The following is a 14,155-nucleotide window of genomic DNA, read 5'->3' on the forward strand; positions in this document are numbered from 1 at the left end:
AGAACTGTCCAAACCTTGTTTCTGTTAAGTACCTGTGGCATGAGGGAGCATGCAAGTAAGTGTCATCCAAAGCCCTGCCTCGTCCCCATGGACCTTTGCATTTCGTTGGTTACTGGTAGCACTGTGCTTGGTTATTTTGCAAAGTTTCGATGTGTAACCAGCCCACAACCACACACACACACGCACACGCACACGCACACGCACACGCACACGCACACGCACACACACACACACACAGCATTCAAACCAAGGACAGATGTTGGGGGGCATGGTATGTATGTGGCAGTCTGACGCATGCTTGTCCCATGAACTATTGCATGAAAGTGACATGGGTGATGGCTGTACTATGTAGAGGTTAAAATTGATTTGCTATTGTTTGCATTATCCTGATAAACAGAAAGATTACAAGTAAAGAACAACTTGTCAGAGAAGAGGCATTCAAAAATATCAATGTTGGTTTGAGAATTGGTGTCTCTTGGGGCCAAAAACAATTCTGTTGACGTCCAAAAATGTTTTCAAACCCCGTGACAGCCATTGAGCACTTTCATATGGATATATTACCAGGTTTTTTCAGCAACTGGCCATATCCACTGGTACAACAATCTAACTTAACCAATGATATGATTCTCCTTCACAAAATATTCACAAATAGAGAGTTTATTCATTTCTCTTTTACACACAAGTGATCAAAACTGACTACAGAAACTTCAACTGTAAAATCTCAGGAAGTTATTTGGGGCTTTGAACACAGAAACATCCTTCATATATTTACAAATTTGTATATTCCCTGAAAGACTGATTGGAAATCATGTAGACCTTATACTAGGGCAAACAACCTAATAATTCAGTTCTGTTATCTATGAACTACTAATAGCCTTAAATTCCATGGATTGCACATCCTACTTATGTGGAAAACCAAGACAATATGAATTTGTTAATTACTTATATTATTCTTTGCAACTAGATTAAAAAAGAACTCCCTCTGCTCAACATTGTTCAAAATCTCTGTTAACCATTTAACTAATTAATTTCACAAAATATTCGTAAAACATTAATGATGACAGACTGTTTAGAGGAGATACAAGTGTTGTCAACACAAGCAGAGCATTTTGTTACGTCACGAGGAATGCAATGACCCTTCAAAAGTATTGTACTTCATACTCAAACAAAATACTGACAGAATGGTTCTTCCTAACTGCTTATACATGTATGTACATAATCAACAACAGCTACTTCATACTTAGCGATGGCTCTGATCATCAATAATGTAAAAACATAATACATCCAGACTCCTCCATAATATTCATAATAATCATCTTCCAACTTGTAATCACAGGTTGTAATTGTAACTGTTCTTCAAATATTACTGAAGGATTCTATAACAATCTCAGAAATCATCTTTGGTCAACCCGAACTCCCATCTAACAATCAAGTATTATTTACACTGCTCCAAATGATGAAAGCAAGAAAATACCAGAGTTAATTCACCTCCACAAAGGGAGATCACAATACAGAGAAAAAAAATGTTTGATAAAATTTCTTAAGTGAGAAATTGTTTCAAAATACTATTAATAATGATTACGTAGTAACCAAAATGTAGGTTGCGAAAAAAAAAAAAAAAAAAGAAAAAAAATGAATATTTCATAACACGTTCAGTTGATTCTTAAAGTAAATTACTAACAGAATTAGGTGAATGTACAAACCAAGGATGAAAACGGAATTGAAACAAATCTATATACCACACACTAGGAACATACTGAATTTTGTAAAAGAAAACATTTACATTGAGATCCATACAAAAATAGTTCTTGTGAACAAACTCTACTTTGTATAAATCAAAGTAAATAACTTAACCTTCCAATGTTGAATAACCATTTGATAGCCACAGTCAATAGCCACAGCAAGTTGTAGCTGCTATAAAGTTCAGATCTGAATTTTTCTCAAGACATTACGACAAAACAACAGGGCCAGATAATGGCAATACGATTAAATCACTTTTACAGATTTAAATGATATCTGTACAAGGATTTTGAATATTGACATCAAGGTTTCAAGGGTTAAATTAGTTATAAATTAAATAAGCTATTAATTAATATTTTGCTGATAACACTGATTTTCCCACTACTGATTGCATGCAACAGCAACAATATTTACTACATGTAGCTTTTAAACAATAAAAACTAAACTACAAATTAGAGTCTGAAAAATGTTGGTATCCTAGATCAATTTGTCACTAGTTCATGTTGTATAAATTGTTTCAACCTCTCAAGGTATTGCCCATACAGTTCGACATCATTGTGACCTGCTCCCTCAACCCAAAGAGGATCCACAGTACGTGGGCACCGCTCGTAAATGGCTAAACCATGTGAGAAATCTATAACTTCATCTTCTGTTCCGTGAATGACTAGCACAGGTGAAACAATTTTGGAGACCTTCTCAATGCTGAAAGAAGAAACAAGAAAACACAAAGCATTAGTCAAGACAACTTTTCTCAGTATGTAGAAAATTTCCTTCCATCAAGCTATTACTTTTTCCAACCGTATAGGTAGTTTGTAATTATTGCCTTTGATGATTACCACAGGGTTATGGTGGCCGAGAACTGCCAGTAAAAAAATCATATATTTTTGTGTAATTAATGTTAGTTTGACTGAGAAATAAAACAAAACTAAATAAAACAGGAAGTAAAATGAAATGAAATTTAAAAGTAAAATGACATGAAATTTAAAAGTACATTGAGTTTTGAAAATAAAACCACTTTACTGTTAAGTTAAACTAAAATGGAAATACAGTTCAAAGTGAAATATAAAATCAATTTCAAATGAAATTCAAAGTGCGAGTGAAAGTGAATTTCACCGTGGCCGAGCGCTGCCACTACCATCATGCTACTCGCGCTTACAAAGCTCTGCGCCCGCGATTCTATTAGCCAATATGGCGGATAACCGTGAGTCTACCTGGACCGATGACGATAACCTAAAAGAAGTTTTAACTAAATATGTCCAGCAAGGCTTGCAAAGATTGGAAGCACTGGATTTTCTCAGACGCGAATTTCCAGAATATGCATGGAGTATTCGTTCCCTTGACAGAAGGCTTCGTCACTTTAACATCTTTTACAATGACAGGAGTGTCGACGTTCAGGATGTGAAAGAAGCGGTGGAAGAGGAGCTTAAAGGTCCTGGTAAGCTCCTAGGCTACAGAGCCTTGCACAAGAAAATCAGATTGGAGCACGGGCTAAATGTTACCAGAGACCAGGTTTACGATGTTATGACTGAACTGGACCCACAAGGTCTCGAAGCCCGTGGTGATGTCGGAGTCAAGAGACAGCGAAGAAAAGGAAACTTCACGACACGTGGTTCTAACTGGGTTCATTCTCTCGATGGTCACGACAAGCTAATGGGTTATCAAAACTCAACATTTCCATTAGCAGTGTATGGGTGCATGGACACAGCCAGTAGAAAGCTGCTATGGTTGAAAGTTTGGGTTTCCAATCATGATCCCAAATTAATTGGAAGATGGTATCTTGAACATTTATATGAAACTAAGATCATATCTGCGATGTTAAGAGTAGATAAGGGAACCGAAACAGGGACCATGGCCACAATGCACGCTTTCCTTCGTAGATACCACAATGATATGGATCCTCACGAAACAGTCATATATGGCCCTTCTACCTCAAATCAGGTATGTTTATTTCCTAAGCAAATTTGAAATTGGTAGAGACTGAGTTGGGAACAGAATATTTTACTAGAATAGTGGGGTGGGAATAGGCAATAGGGGGTCAAAACCTCCCACTTCTGCCCGCCTCCTGTACACCTCCAACCCCATCCACCCCCTACACACAGAATACAAACAAACATGACAAATAACATTGCATCCAAAATGCAATATGCATAATGGATTCATCTGACTACAGCTATCGCTATAGCCCAGTTTTTGTTTTGGAACATTAGGGCAAATGCTGTTGAAACTCCCCATTATGGTGTCAAAATTTTGAAATTTTTTTAAGAAAAAAAAGGGAAAAAAAGTGGTAGTGGTCAGGTAATTAAAATACTATGTTATATTGCTATTTTGTAGATTGAAAGATGGTGGAGGGAATTGCACGAAAGGATGGAGAGGTATTTTAAAGATGGTTTGCGTTGGCTAAAAGATCAAGGTCATTATGACCCACACAATGACTCTGATAGGTATGTACAATAATTTGGATTTGAAGCAGTTATCTTCTGAACCTTTTTGTACCTCTCGCTGTATATCATTGAAAGGAATGTCATGTACTTCTTGACATAATTTACTGTATTTGCATACAGAAGTATCCTGTCATGACTGCTTTCAACATCATATTTAATGTTTTGGCAGATTGCTCTTGGCCTTCATCATGGTACCTCTTATACAGAAGGAGTTAGACATTTTCAGAGAAACAGTGTGGAACACACACAGGATCAGAGCACAGAGAGACACTGCACTTCCAGATGGTATACCAGACCACATCTATAACTTCCCTGAGAATTATGGGCTTGAAGAGTGTGGTATGTGCCATAGTATCCTGTGCATTATAAATGAATTTACAATGTGGATCCAGTACTTTCATTCAAGAAATTAATAGTTCACATTACACATCATCAGCAATCTCAGGGGTTATTATGACTGGCAGTCTTTTATTTCTTGTTCCCTATGAAATCCCCATGACAACTAAGTATATAAGATCTTGATCCAAAGGCAAAATTCCTTTTGGTGGTTGTTCAATGGTACACTGTATGTACATAATACTGATCGGTCAACATATCTTGTCCTCTGAAAAGAAATGACTTCCTTTCAGGAGCATTTTTTTGGGAAGGGAAATGAACCCTGCAACATTAATACTCTTGATCTCTAATCTCCCTGTTAACGCATGTTACAAAGGGTTATTGTTTGAGAAAGCAAAATAAGTGATTGATAATAGTATTAATATAATTACCATTAATTTCTTGCTTAGGTTTACCAGTTACTGAGGAACAACTCAAGGAGGTGGCGACTGAATCTGGTGTTTTAAGCATTCCAGATGATTTCCTCACTCTAGAATTTAGGGAAGAATGTGAGCGCATCATTCCTGATAATGATACCATTAAACCAGATGAATGGAAAGATGCATATATGTATTTAAAACAGAACTTCACACTTTCAGTGTAATTTAATTGGAACATGTTATCCATATGGTTTATTCGTAAATTTCTGTCCACTATCATGGAATGCAACAACTTTAACAATATCAATGTATATAATTAAACTGGAATATGTTATCCATATGGTTTATTTGTAAATCTCTGTAGACTGTCATGGAATGCAACAACTGTAACAATATCAATGTATATAACATATCAACTACTTTTATACAACCTTTGTTCCAAATATGTCTTTCATTTTGGAATAAGCAACAATCCAGTTATATTTCTTATTTAATATAAAACTGTAACAATGTTAAAATTATTGCAAAACTTTTGTTCAGAATAAGCCTCTCATTTTCTTATCAGCAACATTCAAGTCATAACTTAATATGGTAATAACATAAGGTAACAAGAAAATCAGAGACTGTTCGCTGTACACTCAGAGTAAATAAGTACAAAAAGCAAGATTGCAATTTAAAAAATTAAATCAATGTTAGACAACAACAGGAACAGTGAATAACTTGTCCTTCATATATCCTTGTTACATGCACGTATATGTCCTTCACATATCCTTCAATGCTATTTTGACCTATGATGGTACTAACTATTAAGTGACCTATAATGGTACTAACTCTTAAGTGACCTATGATGGTACTAATGTAAGTCCTAGAAGTTTGCAATACTTGTTGCACTGGTGTTTCTCAAAAAATTTCTTCATGGCTATTTCAGACAAATTCCCAGTACAGAATTGCTATGTACCATCATCAGTAAGTAAATCTAACGATGCAATTTCTGGGTCATATAGTGTGCACCCAGCACCCTGAATGTCAAGAACAATAAGCTTTCCCTCAGATTTCTCATGAGTAAAGTGGACAAAGGCCTGTGCCTTGTCACAAACTGTACCCTTTTCACATACTTCACCATTATTGTTTATGTACTTAATAAAATCACCGTCAATGTACTCTTCAATTGAAACGAACTCCCCACTGTCTGTCTTACCCATGAATACCTCTTTATATTCAAATGTTGGACCAAACTCCATCAGCTGCTCTTTTTCAATTTGTTCCTTCAGTTGGGATGCAAAATTGCAGGCCAAGTAATGCATTTGCACTGACTTCTTTGTGTGACTTTCTTCAGTTTCTTGTGTTGCTTTAATTATTTCCGAGGCACTCCTGAGGTATTTCTTGACAACCCATGTCACTTCTTTGAATCCCTCTGTTATGCTAGTGGCCTTGAAAGCTTGTCGGAATCCACCAGAAGCGAATGGTGTCTCAGCTACCAAGAATTCTGCCTCCACTGGTACATTGGACCATTGCATGTGTTCAAAATCAAACTTATAGATGCTAATGATAGTGGAACTTTTCTTGGAGATGACTTTCCCAAGTTTTAGCATATCCTGGATGGACAAACTCCTAGGGTAAAATTTACTCGAGCAAACTTTTTTGGGGCTTGGTACTGACACAGCCTATTTTCTTGGATTGTCATCACACCTTGTTTTTTGGTCTTTAGCAAAAGTGAGAAAGAACAAAATTATAAGGTTATTACGGATGGCTTGCAACAATTCCAAGCAAATTCATTGTTCACCTCTTTTTTACCATATTCATCCTACCACCCCTTCTCCTAAAAAAAAAGATCACTGTGGAAACTGATGCCCCTCCCCACCCCCCCCCCCCCCCACCCAAACCCACATATTTTGGGCAGGTGAAACCAATATTGCCAAAACCAAGCTCTATATGTGATCATATATTTTAATGCACCAGCATTAAGCTCTTAAGTGTTGTCACATACCTTGTGCGTCTCTTGCCCGTGCTCTTCCTCATCCTGCTCGTTTAATACTTCGGCATCTGAAATTTTTATAAAACGCACATAGAATACTTTGTGGTCTGGAATTTGGCACATCTTCTTGCAAGAAGGCCCACGTTCACCAGCTAAGATGTCGCAAACCATATCTTTATCGATTTGGGCAGCAAAGTACTTCTGGCAAGCTTCTATTATGTTGTCGAAAGTTATTTCATCGAATTCGAATGGGACAAATTCTCTTGGTCCAATCCTGGTGTACTTTTGCTGTTTTCCAGTTACTTCGGAACTAATCCTCTGCACAATTATTTCATCTTTCGCCTCTACAGATTCTCGTGCTGGTCGTTTCCCCTTAGCAGCTCTTTTTTGACGCTGCTTGTTTGCGAACTGCCTCCACTCCGCCATGTTGCAAGCTAACACGTGGTCCGCTCTGTTGCTTGTAAGCGCGCGTAGCATGATGGTAGTGGCAGCGCTCGGCCACGGTGAAATTCACTTTCACTCGCACTTTGAATTTCATTTGAAATTGATTTTATATTTCACTTTGAACTGTATTTCCATTTTAGTTTAACTTAACAGTAAAGTGGTTTTATTTTCAAAACTCAATGTACTTTTAAATTTCATGTCATTTTACTTTTAAATTTCATTTCATTTTACTTCCTGTTTTATTTAGTTTTGTTTTATTTCTCAGTCAAACTAACATTAATTACACAAAAATATATGATTTTTTTACTGGCAGTTCTCGGCCACCATACAGGGTTTTTTTTGGATTTGTTTGATTCACGAGTAAAAATTACCAGTAACTAGACGTTCTAAGAGCATTTACTTGGGCTTTTTGTTATGAGTATGCGTATTGGACACAATAAAAACAAATAAAAAGAATCAGGATATTTTAGCACAAGAGTTCCACTTACATGTAGATATTTAGTATTCATTACTTGCTTTGTTGAGTTTATCCTCCTAATCCAATCGCAAGTTGTGAGTTTAAACCATTTTGGTTCAAAAATCAAGAACAGCTGTCTACGCATTTATGGAGAACATGTTTGCAAAGAATTTTCCAGGTCTCTTTATAACTTATGGTGATTACGTTGTACATCCTAGCAGAAATTGTACGAAGTTAGTTTACAGGTCGTGACGATCTGAGTGAATTGTGCAGCTGAACATCTTTGCTGTGTTGCGATCTTAAACCCTTTTCAAGAGTCATATCTCCTTTGGAGAGCGAATAATCTCTTTCGAGGGAGCCAAAACGAATATCATGACAAACTCCTTCGTGAGAACAGTTTACAACAAGGTGTCAAATTACATTTGCACATAATTTGCATAAACTTTCAAGTTGTTTTTTGTGGATACATGTAACTTCCAAGAATTTGCAACCTTCACCACAGTTTATGAAGAGACATCCAAGCTACATATTTTTTATTGAATCAAGGCACGAGTATTTTTAAAAAGGAACTCATTTATAAGGGAAGATGCGGCATTCTGCTTTGCTATTTATTTGGTTTTACACTCGCCTAGTCAGTCATGTCACACAACATGATTTTCCTTAGCAGTCAGACACAGTTTTCTAAAAGAATTGGAGATTGCTAAGACTGCTAAGAATATTTGAACTACTGGTGAAATAAATTTGGCTAAACTATCGTCAATGTAGATTTTCCTTAGGACTTTGCAAGAACATTTGTTCATCAATAATCCTGCACAATTCCCCGCACAATCGAAGTTTTAATTTTCCCGCACAGTTTGCCTCCAAAATCATACGATGATATTTTTGTTTCCTGCACCCTACTAGAAAGCCAACTAACTTGGAGGTAAGATATTTAATTCAAGTTACCGAAAGTCTTATCTTTACACATTTCGAGATCGACAAATTTTGCGCCATACAAGAAACAAGTCCTATGTTTTAATAAGCTCCCAGTCCAAAAACATTTTTGTATTTAGCTCGTGTTATATATGTTATTGGCCTGCTGGGAGCTTCGTATAGGGAAAAACTGTGACCAAGGTCTTGAAAATGCCGCCTGAGGCCGCAGGCTGAGGGCAGCATTTTCAAGCCCGAGGTCACAGATTTTCACTATACGGACTGACCCTAACCCAGACAATAACATGTTTATCTTTTTTTTCTTGCGGTAAATTGGCTTACAAGTGGGTTTGTTTAGGCAGCTTAATTGTCTGCAGACTCTACAAACCACTGGTAAAAAATCTAACAAGCAAACAAGTGAGTAACTCAGATACTAGACAAAGAAAGATGTATTAAAGAACAGATTTATACCGAACTATTTTATGTTAGTTGCATTTAGTTCACCATTTAAGTTCTCTAAAAGTGTTTTTCGGGTGTGAAAGTTTCCCATGTCGTCTAGGGAAAACAGGAAAAGTGATGAAACAATCTCCTGTGTGGACAGCTTGTCAGTATAAAACCTCACAATAACATTCAGAGACTTGAAAATTGGCGGAAATGAATTCTTTGACTTTTTCTGAAAGCAAGTTTCCACTGAAAGCTTTTGGGGTCAATTGAATAAAAAATTTGCGTAATTATTTAAAATGTGGAATTGGAGGTGTTAGTGACTATAAAGCGTGACTAATTTGTACATTCACGCTTTTCACAAAAAACATGTCTGTGGTAAACTATATTTCAACCACACTGACAGACGTAAAAAACTATAAAGTGTTAACAATTAAACTGAGTTTTGATCATACGGACTAGAAAAACATTTGGTTACATTTTAGAGGTTTTCCTGAAAGCGATTGCATTAGGATAAACGAAATGTGAGTATTTGGGCCGTGTATTCAATTTCTATAATATTTTAATCAGGTCAATGTATTACGACTGAAAATTAATTCCACAACACTTGGTGGTAACAAACAAAAGTAATTACATAAGACCTCAGTTTTCAGTAGTTTTTCAGATGAACGTAATTCAGACTAAATGGGGCTTCACGATCTTTCACAACGACACCGCAAAATGCGTAAATTAACACACAGGAATAGTGGCACTGATGTGATGTGTTTACAATTCAACATAACATTTGAGACGGCGCACTGCACTTGAGAAAATTCTCAGAATTGGAATAAAAACAAAACCGATGACAAAGCTTTTTTGCATAGTATTGTGTGGCGGTATAACAAAATAACTTGTCCCATATTCGGCCACAAATTTCCAGTTAAAATATTTTTCATTTTAGCAGAAATGCCCGGTCAGAGTGTCTGACCAGACTAAGCTTTTACCTGTCAAAACCTCAAATTTACCGGACAATTGTTCGATGACCGACTGTTATTTGCAGGCTTGTATATATTTCAACCCTTCCGAGGCCACCAACATAGGAAAAGCTCCCATCTACTCCTTTACAACAATATTATCAATGATAATCTCTCCCAGAGAACTACATGTAAAATATGAACAGTTACCGAGAAGGATTAATTAATTGGGTCTTAAACACTATTTCAAGCACACATACAAAACAGTGGAAAAGTGTACAAATATATCATGGCTGCAAAGGTTGTCACAAAATTTGAAAAAAAATGGCTTTACTGTTGGGGGTTGCAGCAACAGTGATTTTCAACAGCAGTGGACTACGTTTGACAACCCTGGGTTAGTATTCCTAACTGTTTTGGTGAGGTGAAAGTTAATGGCGGTTCAGTTGTGCCCATATTTACAGTTTCTAATCGTGGCTGGATGATATTTGAAGAAAAAAATTAGTTTGTGTACTCATATATACAATAATGTGACTTCAACACAACATATTGAATGGAAAAATAACAAGCTGTATATAAAGCTGACACAACAACCAAGATGGTAAAATAATTTATGCAAAGTGAAGAAAAAATTATGCCTGAATGACAGTGAAAAAACAACATTGTAGCTACATATTGCAGGGCCTAAACCTGCTGTATTCTGTGGTCTAATTTACGGCAGTTGTTTGGGTTGCCAGGCAACAATTCTCCCACTAATGCCTGCTTAAGCCCATGAGGCAGTAGCACAAAGTTACCACGTAGTTTTAAATTAGGTGACTTTATTTGTTGGAGTGACTGATTTTGCAATCTTTTTTCTAGAATTGGAAGAATAATCCAGCAGAGTTGACCAACCGAGATAGACTAAAAGTAGATAATAATTTCCACTGACTACTTAATTTGAAATCTACTACTAAACCAATCAGAAGTGATGTCTTGTTGCAATTCCAACATCAGAAATGTCAAACAGATCTCAAAGATGTCATCTTTTGAATTTGACATAAATGCCGCAGTTTTACCCAAATAAAACATCAGGTAAAATGGTATATGGATTGTAGAAAGTTTAAGAATTGAAGAGCCCAGGCAGTGGCTTGGCACTTCCACTTTTTGCCAATAGGCATAAACAAAAGGAAATGAAAGCAGCTCCGTGATTAGTGGGGAGTCAGCTTTACATGATGACCCAAGAAATGACTGCAAATGAGACCAGAAGTATCTTGGGCCATTCTTTATACAGGGCTGTCACAAAGTTTTGCGTAATTACATGTAGATGAATGAGGTTTTTGTTGGAGTAGGCAGCTGACGTTTTTCTTAAGAATCAGATGGCCGATTAGCGGAGCAGAGGGCAAAACACGATACATGAGCGCGGAGCATGAGTTGCAAAAAATCCGCCTGTTTATGCTCTACCGCCCCCTTGAAATGATTGGCATGAAGGAATGAGAGAGAACAAAACAATTTATTTATGCATACATGACGCAAAACAGTCAACAGACCTGAACATCTAACTTTAGCTAAATTTAAATCATGTGGTGCCAATAAGTCATGTGGTGCTAATAAGTCCTCCTGATAGCACAACAACATTAAGTGCCCTTCAGAAACAAGTGAGGAGAAAAATAAAAGGTTGAGAGGCTGGAATTGATAAGAGAACAACAAATGTAGAAATGTCACGAGCCGTAGGAGTCCATGTACGCCTGTCACCCTAATTTAACACATTTTGGTTTTTTCTCCTGTCTGACATCACATGGCTTAAAGCAACCAATCAGCAAAAACCATTCACCAGGCGAACGGTTGGAAGAGCATAAACAATGGTGTGACTACAGGCAGATTTTTTTTTTGACTTGCACTTGGCGCTCGTGGTCACACTCCACACCTGTGGTCACACTCAGTGCTCGTGTATCACGCTTTGCGGTCTGCTCCACCGAACCGCCTGTTCAGCAGGCTACTTACATGCTGCATGTGGCTAACAAGATCAAAACGATACTTTCTCTTTGGTGGCTTATGTCAGTCTTAAACAATTACTTTTGAAATAGTTTTTAACTTGGTTTTTTGGTTGTTCCTTTCCCATAATTCAAACATTATCTTTTCAATACATGGAGATCATTCACAAATTTTTACCTGAATCTGATGAACTAGTAGAGCACATATGCACTTAATCCGTTTTTCCTTATTCAATTTTGCCTTTATCAAGATGATCGTTGATTTTAAGACCAAATTCCAGCCATTTATGTACAGATGTACATTTGCAATCAACATCTTCTTTTAACGGATTCAACTGTCAACAGAAAGCTGTCCAGCGCTTTGAAAACGTTGCTGAAATATCTGGAACATATAAGCTTACACAGGAAAAAAAAGCCCACAGGAGAAACCGGCTAAAATGAAAACCCTTAATTAAAGATCGCATATTTCCCGTTGCCAGGTTCTTCCTTTACAAAACATCACAGTGATTCACAAAAGCAACCTTTTTCAAACTGTAAATTGGGAAATCAGTTGCGGGGAAAAGATGGCTTAAGATAAGACACAAAAAAATTCTTACAATAAAAGAGTTATTTAAGAAAACTTATTGGTTATCCAAATACAACAAGTGCTGATTTATTTATATTTTTCTTATGTACATGGAAATATGAATTAATTCGATTGCAAACGATCGGGTGTTGGCCAGAATTTCAACAAAATGTATTATTTATTTTTTTGTAAGCTTGAAGAAGAATCAAAATTCTTCCGATGTTCAATACTTCCTTGAGCTAATACAAGCTTAACTCATATTAGTTGACGAAGCCTGAGTGAAAGAGTCTTAATAAACAATAAACCGTACAAAATGAGACAGCGAAGCCCAATTACCTGCATGCACAAACTGAGAAAGAATACTTCTTCTTGATTTCAAACAAATCCGGACAAAATCGATTAATCGATCTTGCTATCCAAAACAGGAAATGCGTCGAGATTTTAAAATGATTTAGCTCATGTCTAAATTCAGCACGTTGTAAGCACGTACATTGGGTCACGATCAGCATTTTCATAAACTTAAGTCTATAATTTCAACTCACCTTGGAAAAGCGTCAAAACACCACGTTCTCTTGGTCTCGGGAAAAGCCACTCTCATCCCAGATGTAAGAGGTGAATGAAGTATAATGCCCGCACATTCAAATCTTGACGCCAAATCTATTGTAGGAACAGTTCCTATACTTTGACCATAAACAATGATATTCTCAGGGCTGATTCCATACCGCGTACGTAATGCCTGCCAAGCAGCGTCGATATCGGCGTACAGATTCTTCTCTGAAGGTTTCCCTTGACTAACACCGTATCCAGAATAGTCATAGGAAAATATATTACAGTTAATCCGCGTTCCAAGACCAACATAAAAGCTTGACATTTGTCCAAGATCCACAGCATTCCCGTGGCTAAAGAGTAGAGTGAAACGAGCGTTCGGAGCGCATCGAACGTACATACAACCGACTTGATTACCTTTGCTTGTTTTCGTCGTGAAAACCTCGATACAGTCTAACTCCTTCTGGCCATACTGCCATTCAGCTTTCTCTGTGAGATGAAGCCCGAAGCTTCCATCGCCCAAATCTTGAAATGAATATGTCGGTTCGGGGGGAAGGAACGCTAACTTCGCGGCTATCTTGCCCGGGCAAGGTGGACAACAAAACAAACAGCAAATCTCCGAAAATGAAAGGCCGTTCATCTGGAAGCCTTTCACGTCAAAATTAAAGCCAGAAAAGAGATAAAAAAGGTAAAAATTCCCTTGAATTTGTCTCAACGTCAAACTTCCATGCTCAGTTCGACTTGGGAAAATTAGGATTCGATTCCAGTTTTCTTCGCGTCGTTAATTTGCTTACATCACAAAAGCACCTGTCCCTGGAGACCATGACGTCATTCTTTGTCAGTTGGGAGGAGTGGGTGCTCTGCATACATGGCTCCTGACAAAGATATATTTGCGTATAAGTATTTTTTCACAAAAAAAAAAAAAAAAAAAAAAATCGCTGAAAACAATTTCATCATCATCG

At 37.1% G+C, this 14,155-nt stretch overlaps 3 protein-coding genes across 3 annotated transcripts; 1 reads left to right on the forward strand and 2 right to left on the reverse strand.

Annotated features, from left to right (window-relative positions):
* Positions 1-641: 641 nt before the first annotated feature.
* On the reverse strand, positions 642-13,947 carry LOC110062333 (alpha/beta hydrolase domain-containing protein 17C-like). Its single transcript, XM_020769200.2, has 2 exons — positions 13,190-13,947; positions 642-2,442 (listed from the first exon to the last, which is right to left on the reverse strand). Exons 1-2 carry the CDS (start codon positions 13,831-13,833, stop codon positions 2,223-2,225), a joined length of 864 nt encoding a protein of 287 aa, XP_020624859.1. The 5' UTR covers positions 13,834-13,947; the 3' UTR covers positions 642-2,222.
* Positions 2,591-5,655, forward strand: LOC110054849 (uncharacterized). The gene is made up of 4 exons (XM_089295743.1): positions 2,591-3,678; positions 4,072-4,181; positions 4,351-4,520; positions 4,967-5,655. Exons 1-4 carry the CDS (start codon positions 2,929-2,931, stop codon positions 5,158-5,160), a joined length of 1,224 nt encoding a protein of 407 aa, XP_089151869.1. The 5' UTR covers positions 2,591-2,928; the 3' UTR covers positions 5,161-5,655.
* On the reverse strand, positions 5,252-7,674 carry LOC110050730 (uncharacterized). The gene is made up of 2 exons (XM_089295746.1): positions 6,924-7,674; positions 5,252-6,638 (listed from the first exon to the last, which is right to left on the reverse strand). Exons 1-2 carry the CDS (start codon positions 7,386-7,388, stop codon positions 6,522-6,524), a joined length of 582 nt encoding a protein of 193 aa, XP_089151872.1. The 5' UTR covers positions 7,389-7,674; the 3' UTR covers positions 5,252-6,521.
* Positions 13,948-14,155: the final 208 nt, after the last annotated feature.

This window comes from Orbicella faveolata, unplaced genomic scaffold, assembly GCF_042242905.1.
Source record: "Orbicella faveolata isolate gen_17 unplaced genomic scaffold, um_ofav_v1 contig_26, whole genome shotgun sequence".
In the NCBI taxonomy this organism is placed as follows: Eukaryota; Metazoa; Cnidaria; class Anthozoa; order Scleractinia; family Merulinidae; genus Orbicella; species Orbicella faveolata.